The sequence below is a fragment of the Kryptolebias marmoratus genome, linkage group LG22 (genome assembly GCF_001649575.2).
Source record: "Kryptolebias marmoratus isolate JLee-2015 linkage group LG22, ASM164957v2, whole genome shotgun sequence".
Lineage (NCBI taxonomy): Eukaryota > Metazoa > Chordata > Actinopteri > Cyprinodontiformes > Rivulidae > Kryptolebias > Kryptolebias marmoratus.
The window spans coordinates 13,734,742-13,748,996 of record NC_051451.1 but is presented as its reverse complement, the minus strand read 5'-3'; the positions used below and the strand labels follow the sequence as shown (position 1 = coordinate 13,748,996).

The following is a 14,255-nucleotide window of genomic DNA, read 5'->3' as shown; positions in this document are numbered from 1 at the left end:
GACTGGGTTGCTATGTTTTGCTCGTTCTGTTGCAGTGTGCAGCTGCCTGTTTTGCTGTGTCATAAAAATCCAGCCCCACAGGAAATAGCAGAGGGCTTAAGTTGTTGTTTTTTTAATTTGATCAATTGTAATCTCCTCAAGTCTGGTGTAAACTGCTTCACTGTGTATAAGCTTTGAACAGCTATTTGACTTCCTCCGTGCTTCTCTCCTCTTCCAGTCTCCGGTCTCTGTTCCTCATCGTATCCGTTCCACCAGCAGGAGCACCCGAGAAGGAAAGACCCTGTCCGAGATTAACTGTGAGTCCCCCCGCCACCGGCGTCTCTGCTTTCAGAGTCGACCACCTCAGTCTTCGCACGTCTCTTCATCTCATGTTTCTGTCTTCCTCTTTGACTCGTCGCAGTTGGACAAGTCAAGTTTGATCCCATTTTGAGAAAGGAGACGGAACCTCATCACGAGCCGGTGAGTAATTAGGCGTGTGCGCAGTCGTACGTATGCAGGTGAGATTAGGTTTGTGTGGCTGTAACTTCACCACCCAGTAACAGAAAGCACTTGACTAATTATTGTTGTTGTCAGTGTGCATTGAACCAGACTTGATGTCTATCCACATGCTTATTTTGGTTTATAAAATGCGAGAAAAGTTGAGAAAAAAAGAGGAATTAAAAGCAATTTAATGAGAGATTTTCATTTGATTACATATTCCTCTAAAAAAAAGCCTCAATAAAGATCTGCTACAGATTGGTTAAAATTGGATGGGCTGTTTTTAAAAAGAAAAGAAAAAAAGCAAATATCTGATAAAGCTAACAGCTAATCTTAACATTAGCTGAGTTTTGATCGCAGGGATCTTTTCCAAGAATCTGGGTCTTTTTGGGCTCTTTTTCTCTGCTTCCTTCTATTTGACTGCAGGGCTCACATTCTTGGTTTGAGGTTGATTATTTTCCTCATCGAAAAAGATTTTGAAAAGCATAACACAGATCCCTTTTAAGGGACGTCTCAGTTTGGTGATACAGACGAGCCTGATTCCGCCCCCCCAAAAAAAAAGAAATTAAAGAAATTAAAGCTTTATTTTTTTTAAGTCTTACTTTAAAAGCTGGAGAAAATGTGTTTTTCAGTAGACAGATCGAATGGTAAAGGTTCAAGCACAGTAACGATGTGTTCATCCTTCTTCTCCTCACTTCCTTCCACATTTTCAGCTTTTTGATACACTTTTTTTTTTTCCACTGTTCTCTCTATTCTGGTCTGCTGAGAAAATCCACTTAACATCAATTCAAAGCCTCACCTTCCTTTGTGCTGTTTAGTCAACATTACCAGTTCATGTTAGATCAGATTTATCACTTTGCTTCAGATTTTGCCCACTAATTAAAGGTAATTAAACAACATATAGTTTTGTTGGTTTATTTCAGCTGTCTTCTCTGGGATTCATTCACTTAATGGAGCTATTTATTTCATTCTAAAGTTAAAAAAGCCTTTACTACATTTATATTTTACTAGATTATAAAGAACACAATCTTCTGTAGACAAAATGATTACTAGCATATACTATTTTTTTTGTTAAAAAAGACCATTTTAAACAAATAATCATAGAATTGGTAAAATGCCATTTCAATGATCCTCGTGTGTGATATGGGACATAAAGCTGAGCTTATATCAGAAATATACAGCTGGCGTAAGATGGTTGGCACGATTTAACTCACTTGTTCTCTAAAAGAAAAACTACCCTCCATTCGTTTTGTATTTTCAACATGCTTTTGATACTTTTGTGGATTTCAATGACATGTCTCCTCCTTGGGTTTTTCTCATTTTTAACTACCATCTCCACACGTCCATTCCTGTCTGCCTTCTTGTTTTTTTTTTTTCACTTTAATATCCTCAGACCTTCTCCTGTCTCGCTGATCCGGTTACTTCTGAGCCTTTTCCTTTGGTTTTAAATCATCACCTGTTATCCTCTCTCTTGCCCCTGTATATCTGTTCCTCCCTGTTTCCTACGTTAGTTCAGGTTCATGTATTAACGAAGGTCTCTCTCGCTCTGTCTTGCTGACCAGTGTGATTCTGAGCCCTATCTGGACTGTGTTGAGGAGCTCTACTATACTGCGAGATCTAATCTGGTAGTACTCCCTCTGTATCTGCCTCATTCGTCTATCCGTCTATCAGTCTATCAGTATATTAGCCGCTTTCTCTTTGTTTTTTTTCCCCCATCTCTTTCCCTGCTCTTTCTCACTCTCCTTTTGCTCATCATAATCAGTCATAAAAAGGATTGTTTTTTTCTGAGCTGTTGTTGTCTTGTCGTTCGTTCAGTCTGACTCTTGAAGCTGCACATTGCCCAGCATCATTTTTAACTCTCACATGGTTGGTCCGTGTTTTCTGGTCTGCACTGTCCACTTCTTTTCCGACTCCTGCCTCACTAACCGCTGCCGTAGTTGTCATTGTGAAAATGTTGTTGGTTTTTTTCTGTTCTACATGTGACGCACACTTTAACCAGCGTGCAGAGGAAGGTTGGAGGTCAGCTAAAATTACTGAGCTGCAACCAGAAAGGCCAAAAGCAGCACATGCATTTAATGTTTCAGTGTTTGCTCTGTCGTGTTGTTTGATACATATCTAATATTTCTGTTTACAGACTGTTTCGTATTCCTTCTATTGTAATCCAAATATTAATCTTTTTCTAACTTCTTATACTCTGTTCCTCACCATAGCCATTGAACCTTTTTTCCCCCATTCGTATTTTTGTGTTCCCTTTCAGAACACGAGTCTTCTGTCGCATGCTTCTTGCCTTTGTTTCTGTCTCATAAAATGTTCCTGTGACGCAGTTATGTTCTCACGTTGAGGTTTTACGTAGCAAATGTCAAACCCAGGTGACTTCACATCAGTCAGAAGGATGCTAAAGGAACATCACCTGATCGGGGTGATTTTAAGAGAAACGTAAAACTAAATTACAGACAAATTTGTTGTTTAGAACCCGCTTTGTTCACTGCAGTCATCAGCAGATCTGACTAACAAACCATTCTTATGCTTCAAAGCATGGAAAACCTGCTCCTAACAGGAGTACTTTACAGTCATATAGATTATTCCTAAAATGTAATATAGTTAAATAAAAAACATATTTATAACCTGCATGCCCTCAGTTTGATAGAACTCCTTTCAGATATCAGCAAAGCTCTTTTATTGAGTTTTTTTAACTGCCTATTTTTTGTTTGTTTTTTATTGTGAAATAATTCCCACTTTCTATTATTTGTAGTCAAAAAGGTTGCTCGTGGATTGACTGATTGCTTTGACTGCAGCGAATGGCTACAAAAAAGGCTACAGCTTTTGACGACAATTAATTTTGACTGCAAATATTTATATTTTGCCACCTTGGAATTATAAGTTGTTTCTTTTTTTTGTGAAAGAAAATTAGCTGAAGTGTTTATTTTTCGTCTACTTTACTTTGTTTTTTAGAAACTAGCTGTGGTTCTCCAAGCTAAGTCTTATTGGATATAACAGGTTTTCTTATTGGCTCATAACATTCAGTGAGAAAAGACTGAAGCCTCCGAATCTCTGGATGCTTTTTTCTGACCCCTCTTCTGTGATGACGTCAGGGGAAAACCCTGAAAATCAGCCAACTTCTTTGATAACAGGAAACACTAATCTTGTCGTCAGTTGTACATCGTTGGGCTGCGTGCGTCCTGTAATTTGATCAAACGGATAAACTAAACACACATTTTAATAACTTTTTGTTGTAAAATATTAAAGATGTTTTCACTCTTTAGCTAGCAGATTTAAAATGCAGAAGTTGTTTGCAATCAAACTTAAAACTCATTGCTTCCCCAAAAATTTCACAATTACTAAATCTATTATAAACTTACATTTTCACTAGACATAACATTTAAAAATAACTTTTCTACTTAGTCACCTATTGAGTAAGATAAAATAAGAATTCCCCTTTTAACAGGAACCGGATGTTGCAAATGCAATAAAAAAAAACGTATTTTATCTCTCATGATTGTAAATTATTGCTGCTGTTTATATTTTGTTGATCAGAATTAATACTTCTTGGGTGAATTCTTGCCTTCGTTTGCTGTTTTAAAGATTTTAATAATAAACAATAATTATTTCAAATATAATGTATTCAATTTGGAGTCAGTTTCTCCAAACCTCTGAGCTCACAGATGTAAAACTTTATGATTCCAAGGTGGTAATTTAGTTCCTGTTTAACTTCCAGCAGGCTGCTGCAGCGACAGTCTCTGATAATTCGGCTGTTAAGGACATTTTTAATTGCTATCATTAGCATTTTTTAAGTTCATCAGTAAACGAAATACATAGCTAATGTGTAAACGAGTCCCTTGTATTATACAGTAGCAATGTACTTAAGCAGTGTTTGTCTTTTAGGATTTGCAGTTGGAGTATGGCCATAATTCATCCAATCTGTTGGGAGAAAACAAGTAAGTCTCACTTCTTCTGTTTCTTCTTTACAGCTGCGCCTCCTTAATTGGCAGTTAGACAAATCCAAGTGCTTTTTTTTTTTTTTTAATTGGTTAATTGGCCATCAGGAATAAAAAGTTTTCTTGCTTTACGCTTCATGATTTATTTATCATTAAGACTGTGGAGTATTTTCGAAGCCGTTTGTTTGAGTGCAGCTTTCTGTGTGCAAGCAGAAAAGCGCTTTTTATTACCCGAATTTTTTCATCCGCAGCAAATAGGTTTGATAAGGGTATTTATTTTACTTTTGTCTTATTCATTGTATCGCATTCTATATGTCATTTATTCTCCATTTGCTCCGCAAACAGGAGCCTTCTTAAATCTGTGGAGGAGGAGCTTCAGCAGAGGTGAGTTGGACCGTTTTTTGCATCTCCATCGACCGACGTCTCGATCTGCCGGAGTTTTAACTAAACTCACTCATCAGCCAATCATTTAACGGCAGGACTAATCGTGCCAATCACGCACCACTAATGCTGTCGTAATGACTTCAGGCTGTCATGGCTCGCAGCGTTTTAGGGTCCGCTGTTTTGTTTTTCTGCTGGGGCTTGCTCTGTGCTTTGATGGAATCAGGAGAATGCAGTGGTGCTTAAGAGCTTCTTGCAGAAAGCATGGCTCACACACACACACACACGTCCCTGTGCATTCACATACATGCACTGACAGTTTATTTTTGTAAAGACGCAGCAAGTTTTTTACATCTATTTTGGCAAGTCTGTTGAAAATATGGATTTGCTCTAAAGATGATTATTATTTATGCGCTTTATGATTTATGGCTTTCTTATGTGCATAATTAAAATGTCTAAAGATTAGAGAGTTAAAAAAGCTAAGATTCTCTTGTTGCCGTTGCCAAAATGAGCATTTTTCTTCCCCCTGCAAATCCACCTTGTGTTAAAGCCGCGGCTTTGTTTTTTAATGAAAGTCATTATGTCCTGGATGACTGAGAATCTAAAGAAAGTTTTCTGTCTGGCAACACTCCTAAAAAGTGTCTGCATTTTCAGTTAACTGGTTTTATTGTTTGTTTTTTTCCTTTTATTAGCTGAAGATTAAAACAGGGGCTCTGTCAGTCTGTAAAATTTTTATGTGTTCATTCGTGTTTCAAATGGTCATTTTTCTAGTTTGTGGCTTATTAGGTAAGATACAGCTCCTGTCTTGTTTTTTGTATAGACTTGTCTTTCACGGTAAATACAGTATTAATGTAGTGACAGAAAATAAAAGCCCCTTTGGATTGAGGCAGTTTCAGCCCGGTTCAGTGACTTTGTAGAACTGACTCTTGGCCAGAAAGACTGATTGCTGGTCTAGAACCGCTTACATCCAGGACTACGGCTTGAAGTTATTGTGAGAAAACAAACTGTTTTCCCATCAGTATTATCATGTTTATTGGTTTAAATACAAAAATTGGCATTTGTAAGTACTGCTCCATTTCATGCACAAATTAGCCCACATGCCTGGTTGCAGTTGTGCTTTCAAACAACTTTTACAACAGTTTGTGTTTTTTTTTAAATAATGGATAGGGCAAGCTGCACAAAACAGTTTCGTCACCCCTCAGATTACATAACACTGTTGTGCTATTTAAGTTCATGTTGGAAAAAAAATCTGTTTTGTCAATATGAGAGAGTAATGGCAAGCAATAGAGGTGGAAATAGAGGCTTCATTGTATTAGCATATTCATTGTGTGTCTAAAACCTGCTGAAGACTCTGGAGTCTCTCTGTAAACGCTAATCTACTGGAATGTAGTCCTTCACATGGAAGGATAAATATAAATTGGCCTTTGGTGCTATTAAAATGAAACCTCTATTTTAAAACAAACTATCTGTCCTATCTAAATGAAAGATTTAGTGTTAATACTGGTAATTATTTCAATGTTTACACCTAGAGTGGCACATTTAAATAGATTTAAAATATAGATTCTAAAAACATCAAATTAAATTATTTTCCCACTGTCCTTAGCTGTATGGTTTTCTCAGTAGTTTGGGGACTACAGATACACAGTAAACCTGTGTCTGATGGCTACTCTCCAAGGATCCAAGCCTTTAAGCTACAATAACACGAGGAGATAACATTATGCTGTGTCATGCAGCCAGAGGTGGACCACAGCTTTAGAAAATTAGTTGGTTAAATTTGACCTTTACATCCTGCAGCACCTACGTTAAAAGAATTGCCTGTGCACTGGGGTATTGTTACCATGAGTGGTGTTTAAAGCTAATTTCAGTAGATATCCACGTCTGCTAAAGATTTATTCAGTATGGGACTTAGTGCTGATTAAACACTTTCCTGCTGCACTCAAAAGCCACATATTTGTGGGTTAGTCTTTCTCCCCAGCATAAAAAACAGCTTAATCACTCGAGGTTTTATCCACAGCTGTTGACCAATAAAAACGGCATTTAAGTTGAAAAGATAATCTCAGACTATATGTGATAATTGATTTACGGTACATGTTTGTTGTATAAGAAGATGTGGTTCTCTTTGCGGTCAAAAAGGCCAATAGTTGTGAGTTTACAGAGTATAAATTATAGTAGAACTAGAATCTGTTCAGCCCTTTCAGGTCTGCCCCGGGTTAAGATAACAGAGGTAGTTTGTGAACCGAGCTTTACTCAGCTCTCCCTCCCCCTCCTCCCTCTGGCTCCATCCTCTTCCTCCTGTTGTCCTCTCCCATCATCTTTGCTTGCTCCTCTCTACCCCCTTATTCTCTCCCCACACTTTTTTTCTCTCTCTCTCTCTTTCTCTCTCTCTCTCTTCCCACTGCAAAAAAAAACTCTTCTTCGCTTTTCCTTTCTGTCCAAACTCTCCCCCCCCTGTCTTTCCCCTCCTCTCCCAGGGGCCATGTGGCACACTTAGGGGATGATGAGGATGAGGATGATGATGGTGCAGATGATGATGAAACTCACACTCAGTAAGTTCCCTCTCAGTCTCAGAAGCTGGAAGCCTCTCCTTCCATGTCTCCACATCTATTTTTCATTTTCCCTCGCGCGGCCCTCCCTTATTTCTAAAAGGGGAAAAGATGAGGATGAGGAGGAAACATGGAGGAAGGCTTTCCGTATTTGCCACAGTTTCATCCACGCATCTCCGTGCAGCACGCCGACCATCACGCCACATATGCCACCTGTGTTTGTGTGTGTTTACCTCTTTGTGTGCGTTTTTCACACTGTTGCTGCTGCCTGATGTGAACTTTTAAAGCTACTAACATTCTCCAAAAAAAAAAAAAAGTCTTTTTTTGGATTTGCCATGTCCTGGACGACTGAGAGTCTACACCAGCCTGCTAACATCCTGAAGCTGCAAACTCACAAAGAGGCCTTGCATGCTGTTTACACTTCGTCTTTCTGTCTATAAACTGCCGATCCAAAGAAAAGGTGTAATCGAAAAAATATCAGCTGGCTTTAGATCTGAGAGGGGCCACAAATTACAGCATTAATATTACTCTTTAGTAGGATGTAAGCTACAGTACTAATTCTTGCATGTAGTAGCCTTAAAGTTTCACTCTAAACAACAAAATTAGTTCTATTGCTTCTGTATCTGGTCCTCGTGACAGTGTCATCTTCCTCTATTACTTTGTTCTCCTCTATCATTGCCATCTGTGTGCTTCCTTGCTGTGTGTATGTGTGTGTGTGTTGTCTTCTCCTACCTCTACCATTTAAAAAAAAAAAAAAAAAAAAAAAGGAAATCTAGGTCTGGCATCCAGCCATTTCACTTATTGCGTAAAACACAAATTTCTGTCTTAGGCCAAAATGTTTCTCGACAACACATTTATTTATTTTTTTATTTTTTTATTTTTTTTCACCACAGCCAGTAAGGGATTCTGTGCTTTTCATATTGTTGGATTCAATGGGTACGAGCTTGTTGTTGCAGAGCATGCAGCGTTTTGATGGATAAATAAGAAAATCAAGCAGTAAAAACAATCTATCGTTGCGAAGGACTAACATTGTGTTTGGGAGCACATAACATTTCAGATGAGTTAACAGACACACACAGCTTTTTAAAGTTTCTGCTAAATTTGGACCAGTAACAAGCTTTCTCCTAAAAATGGTAACATACAAGTTCCTTTTCCATCCTGAACCCTTAACTCAAAGGGATGGGATCAATAAATGGTGTTCTACAGGTCTTGCTACTTCCTTTTTCATTTTTTTTTTTTTTAGCATTTTTTGCACCTGTAGGTGTCTTCTTACCACCCACATTGGGACCTTTATTCACTATAGCTGTGTAAACTGTATCAGTAACATTTTAGTTGGTACTGATAAGGTTTGCAGTTTTGGTGTCTTCTTACCACTCACATTTAAAACTTTTACTGTAATTGAAAACTGTCTCGGCTTCGGATTAGTAAGTTCACAGTTTATGTTTCGGTGTGGTGTAAACTGTTTTCTGGCAAACTGATTTGAAGGCAACTGGACTTCCTGTTGAGAATGAGTGGAAAAAAAAAAAAAAAAAAATTTTAAAAGTCCAGTTGCCTTTGAATTAATTTGGTAGGAACATAATTTCCTGGAAGACTGAGAGTCAACACCTGAATTCAACGGCATCACTGTGACTTAAGTCGTTTTCACACATGCACTAAAGTCCCGAACTATTACGAAGGAGTGGTACATGAGATTACACACCTCTGAATAGCATTTGATCTGGTTTTGTTTTGGACACACTCGTACTACTGAACTGTTCTGGTGCATTTACTGTAAGGGAGCGGAACAGTTGTTTCATACTGGTATCTGCTGAGCCACTCAGTGTAAATAATTTAAATACATGAAGCACTGAGATCAACACAGGAACAGTGATAGAGGAGCCTCGGTCACAATTCTTGACTTCCTGAAAGGGAGGTTTCCTCACCACACCTTTATTGCATCATGCCTCCTAATAATAATAATAATGATGCAGAGACACGAGCAGCAGAAAATGACGTGTGTGAGAAAGTATCGACTGAAAAGTCAGCAGCTTACTCCCCGAACATCTGCACAGGTCATTGTGTGAAAACGGCTTTATTCCCTTTGGTGTCTTTGTACCCGTTTTAATTTAGGGTCACTCCAACTGTTCATTCTGATTTTTGTCCTCTCATCTCATTTTAATCATGTAGCTCAATAAATCTAAAATTCACGTTGTCAAGGAATAGGTTACTATGAATTCAGCACTGGTCAGCGGTCAAACTTGGATTTATTGGCTCTGTAATTAAAAACAAACAACAAAGAATTAAAAACAAACAACAAATTCGACTTTCAGAATGTGTTTTCGAGAAAACTAAGAAAAATATAATATTGTCTCTTCAGAGAAGATGAACAATTTGACCTATTTGGATTTTTAATATGTTTGTGCTAAATAGTAACACATTTATTATTACCATCTGTACCATATTAATTGTAAGTTAAACTGATAAACATTCTCAGAGCCTTACTTACTTCAGTTTGAAATGTCTCAATCATCACTTAGGGTAGTTTTTTTATGTCACTGTATAAAATATTGTCAGGTTTTGGTTTTACCTGCTTTCACTACTTTCTCTCTCTTCTATTACAAGTTATGTCAAAATATTTTAGGGTTTATAGCTCTGAATTAAAACAGCGAAGTGTAGAAATCAAAATCTTGAATATTTCATTGCTGTCCTTTTGGAGCAGTGCTTAAAATCTCTCTGAATGGCTGTTAAAACCAAAGCCTCCAATAATAACGTGTTTATGAAATGTATGTTGTTTTTGGTCAGGCTTGCCTTGACAGTTTTTATTTTATTTTTAATTTTTCACGTTCTAATTCTTCAGTAAATCAAGCACTATCAAGAGGCCGAAGGGCCCACCCCCACTCCCGCCTAAGGTAGGAAGAAGTGACTTTTATTCCAATAACATTGTAAAATTTTCAATATTTTTCTCCAAAAAAGAAACAAGAAAATTGTCTCGTCTTTATTTGCCTCCAGCCGAAGTCCCTCACCTCGTCCAAACAGCAACTGCCACCTAAACAAGATGACAGTCACTCCCACCCCGAAGACGACAGTGGAGGTGGCACCATCAAGCGCTGTCCGGCGCCGGAGACGGCGAGCCCCGCCAAGCCGGCCTCTTATGTCCCCCCAAGGCCTCCGCCCCCGAAGCTGCCGCCCCACCGCCGCAGCAGCCTAGGTAACGACAGCCCGAAGCACAAAGATGCGGAAAACTCTGCCCCAGAGGATGCTGATGGGAGCTTTAGGCATTTCTGGGAGTGGCTCCACACGCCTCACACAGAGGAGGAGCTGGAGGAGGCGTGGGAGGTGCTGAAGGAGGTGAAAGAGGAGCAGGAAAAGGAAGAGAGTAAGAGCAGCTGATTGGTAGCTGGGTATTGTCCGCAGACCCTGTCGTTCCCTCCAGTTGTGTGGTCTCCCATTAGTCAGTCTTTGTAGACTAATTGATTTATTTGTTCCATGAATCCATTAACAACTAGAATGCTTTTTAAATTTTTTTGTTTTAAGTTCCTTCTGTTTATCAGCTCCTGCTCAGTATGTTCATCTCTTCTAAAGTTTCACTGTTTTAATTTTTAATCCAATAAGTCCGAAGCTGCTAACACCTCCCCCCCTCTTATTTTGAAGGAAGCAGAAGAAATTCAGAGTATCTTGTAGTCTTGTCAGAACGCAAACAGAACCGTGTGATCGTGCAATTTATAATTGATGCAGTGAAAATTATGAACATGTAGTAAAATATTGATCTAGTTCTGGATCTTCTGCTAAAAAATTCAATTGATATTTGTTTTATTTCATATTTTACAAATATGTCTTGACAAATCTAAACAGTTTCTAATGCTTTTGTTAGCCTCTGAGGATGTATCAAATATTTGAAACTTCTTAAATTTTGGGGGGAAAAATGTTTTTCCTCTTTGGGGATTTTGTTTTGTTTTTGTGCTCGTTTTATAAATTTGTCAGTTTGCTTAAAGTGTTGGATAAAGTTTGTTGTCACTGACATTTTGGCGTTTGAGCAGCATTGTGGGTTTCTGCGTCACTGTGGTCAGGATGCAGACTGTTTTTAAAAAAAAAAAACATTCACTGGTCTGTGCTGGTTAAGATGAAAACCCTGAGCAGTGCTTTCCTTGATAGTCTAAAAGAAACGGGTCAATGAATGTAAATCAAAGAGGTGGAGTATAAAGTAATGCTGCTTGTTTAAGATGTCAGTGATGTTGCTCTGCCAGTCATTATTAACAAGAAACAAGAAACTCAAATAGTCTATAATTCAGACAGTGAAACTGAATTTTCAGAACAACACAAAAGGATAAAATGATCGTTTTTAGGGGCGTGTTTGAGTCTTAGCAGCCCATTCTTGCAACTTCAAATATGTCTTTTCATAGGAAAATGTAAATATATGAAGTGAATTCAAGTCAAACTGTTGGCATTCGCTCAAATGATTTACTTGTCACTCCTCCGTCCGGAGCTGCCAACACTTGAACCACGCCCGCTCAGGAGATCCGAAGTCTTTGTCTTTTCATGCCATTGGTGCAGCTTGTAACGCGTCGTCGTCTTGTTTGTGCAGAGGCTGTTTTGTTGACCGGTGTCTAGCAGAATCACACCCTCCATTGCTCATGACTATATTTGATCCTCTGTATTCTTCCTACTAGCCTGCTCCCTCCCTCCCTCCCTCCCTCCCCCTCCTTTCTCTCTGCTCCCAAAGATTTTTCTTTTTTTCTTTTTTGCCGTTTAACTCCTCTCTGTCTTTTATCTGTAAGGTTCAACTTGCTCCAATTATAACCAGCGATGTGTCTGATGTTCACTCTGTCCTCTACGCGCCCGCCCAGACTCACCAAAATGTGGTCTTGTTGCTGTTGTAGGTAATGGGCTGAACTCTCCCCACAATGGTGAGAGGGAAAGTCCAGGAGAGAGGCAGTCCACCATGCCCCCTAGTGTCCCCACACGGAGCAAGACGAAGGAGGTTCCGGTAAGGAAGGGGGCGGTGGATCATAAGCAGAAATCTGCGGCCAATGCAGAGGTTTTCAGTCTACTTTAAATGTTTTCAGTGAGGCGTCACAATCCTCGACACGTCTTATGTTGAAAGAAGACGTAGCAGAAAATAAACATCCCCTAAAATGAATGAGTGATTGCTTACTGCGTTGTTTTTGTTGTTTTACTAATGTTGTTTTTTTATCTCTATTTTAGAAGCCTATCAGTAATGGTCTCCCCCCAACACCCAAAGTCCATGTAAGTATTAGCCTCTTGTACTGAAATTTGGAAAATGAAAAGGAATCAATCCTGTTTAGAGTACTCATACAGCAGGGTTTTGATGGGAAAAACATGTAATTTTCTAACATTTTCTTTCAAACCGAGCTTTAATAGCAGTGTTCAGTTGTTTATTTCTTGTGTAAATAAATGTAGTTAGAAACTGAAAGGATTTGCTGCTTTATAAACAGCACAACACAATAATTAAAACAAAAACACAAGTTTTGGATTCCCCCCCACCCCCACCCTTTTGCTCAATGGAGTGTACAGAAAAGCCAGGTGTATGAAAGCGTGTTTCAGACCTCAGACTAAGTTAATTCTCTCCTTACTGTCCCTTTTTGTTTTGTCCTGATGGGCAGATGGGCGCTTGTTTCTCCAAGGTGTTCAACGGCTGTCCACTCAAGATCCACTGTGCCACTTCATGGATCAATCCTGACACCAGAGGTAACCGACAGAGAAACGGGGAACGTTCGAATCCGACCACTTTGTCTCTTTAAATGATGGTACATGGCTGCTGAATGTGAGCTGCTTGCTTTTGCCTGAAGTAAATGTGAAATACCTGTTGGTTTCAGATCAGTATTTAATATTTGGAGCCGAGGAGGGAATCTACACGTTAAACCTTAATGAGCTTCATGAGACAACGATGGAACAGGTGAGACCAAAGACCAATTTAAAGACAAATCTCTGTTCTGTTCTTGGTTTAGAAAGAAAACTAAAAAAATAAACTAAAAAAGTTCAAAGTGAGGTCTGTATGTGCCTGCAGCTCTTCCCTCGGAGGTGTACGTGGCTTTATGTCATGAACAACTGTCTTCTTTCCATATCTGGTGAGTGACAACACCTGTGTTTAAATGATTTAACAGATGATTGCTGTGATTTTTCTGCTGTTTTAAACTTGGATTTTACATAGATGTTTTTGAGATTTGGTTTTTGCGATTGTCATAACAAATATTTGACGACTATTTCAACCACTCTTCTTTTGTTTTCTGGTAAATTAAACAGGAAAAGCCTCTCAGCTGTACTCCCACAGTCTGAGTGGTCTCTTTGAGCAGGCTCGACAGTTACAGAAGCTCCCAGTAGCCATTCCCACACACAAGCTGCCTGATAAGATTATCCCAAGGTAACGAACCAGGACATCAAAACTGTAAATTATTTACAAATTCTCTTTTTCTTTTAGGCCGATTGTTCTGTTAAATTGTAATAACTCACATATATTTACCCTCTTTCTGTCTTATGTCACTCATTACATTGCATTATAATGGGGTTTTTTTTGGTCTGGCTGTAGGAAGTTTGCCGTGTCCAATAAGATTCCAGACACTAAAGGGTGCCAAAAGTGCTGCGTTGGTGAGTTTCTCTTTTTATTTCATGTCTCGTTAAGACTGACTGAAAGCTGGCTTGAAATTTCGACCATTTCAAGCTGGTCGGTGTTGTTTTAGACGTTTTCACAACCAAAAGATTCAGGAAATAAAGAGTAAAATAAGTGCTATCACAGCCGCTTATAGTGTGTGTTGTTTCCCGGCAGTCCGTAACCCGTACACAGGCCATAAATACCTGTGTGGAGCCTTCCAGTCTAGTGTCATGCTGTTGGAGTGGGTGGAGTCCATGCAGAAGTTTATGCTCATTAAGGTCAGTTCTGCTCTCCTCACAAGTCCTCGTTTTTGTGCGTCTGCTGCGTTTTGGC

General features: G+C 38.9%; 1 protein-coding gene across 11 annotated transcripts in view; it reads left to right on the top strand.

Moving 5' to 3' along the window:
• The window catches only part of LOC108244385 (mitogen-activated protein kinase kinase kinase kinase 3), a 36,841-nt gene that overhangs the window by 16,162 nt on the left and 6,424 nt on the right, over nucleotides 1-14,255 (top strand). For 3 of the 11 annotated variants that reach the window (XM_017430610.3, XM_017430601.3, XM_017430593.3), the window contains 16 exons: nucleotides 218-296; nucleotides 401-459; nucleotides 2,040-2,102; nucleotides 4,360-4,412; nucleotides 4,758-4,796; nucleotides 7,265-7,339; nucleotides 10,173-10,224; nucleotides 10,325-10,523; nucleotides 12,193-12,299; nucleotides 12,518-12,559; nucleotides 12,937-13,021; nucleotides 13,150-13,229; nucleotides 13,341-13,401; nucleotides 13,577-13,694; nucleotides 13,860-13,918; nucleotides 14,097-14,200. In XM_017430610.3, coding sequence (XP_017286099.1) covers nucleotides 218-296; nucleotides 401-459; nucleotides 2,040-2,102; nucleotides 4,360-4,412; nucleotides 4,758-4,796; nucleotides 7,265-7,339; nucleotides 10,173-10,224; nucleotides 10,325-10,523; nucleotides 12,193-12,299; nucleotides 12,518-12,559; nucleotides 12,937-13,021; nucleotides 13,150-13,229; nucleotides 13,341-13,401; nucleotides 13,577-13,694; nucleotides 13,860-13,918; nucleotides 14,097-14,200 — 1,275 coding nt within the window. Of the gene's footprint in view, nucleotides 1-217; nucleotides 297-400; nucleotides 460-2,039; nucleotides 2,103-4,359; nucleotides 4,413-4,757; nucleotides 4,797-7,264; nucleotides 7,340-10,172; nucleotides 10,225-10,324; nucleotides 10,692-12,192; nucleotides 12,300-12,517; nucleotides 12,560-12,936; nucleotides 13,022-13,149; nucleotides 13,230-13,340; nucleotides 13,402-13,576; nucleotides 13,695-13,859; nucleotides 13,919-14,096; nucleotides 14,201-14,255 lie in introns of all 11 variants that reach the window. The other 8 variants (XM_017430540.3, XM_017430565.3, XM_017430545.3 and 5 more) reach the window with 5 other exon arrangements.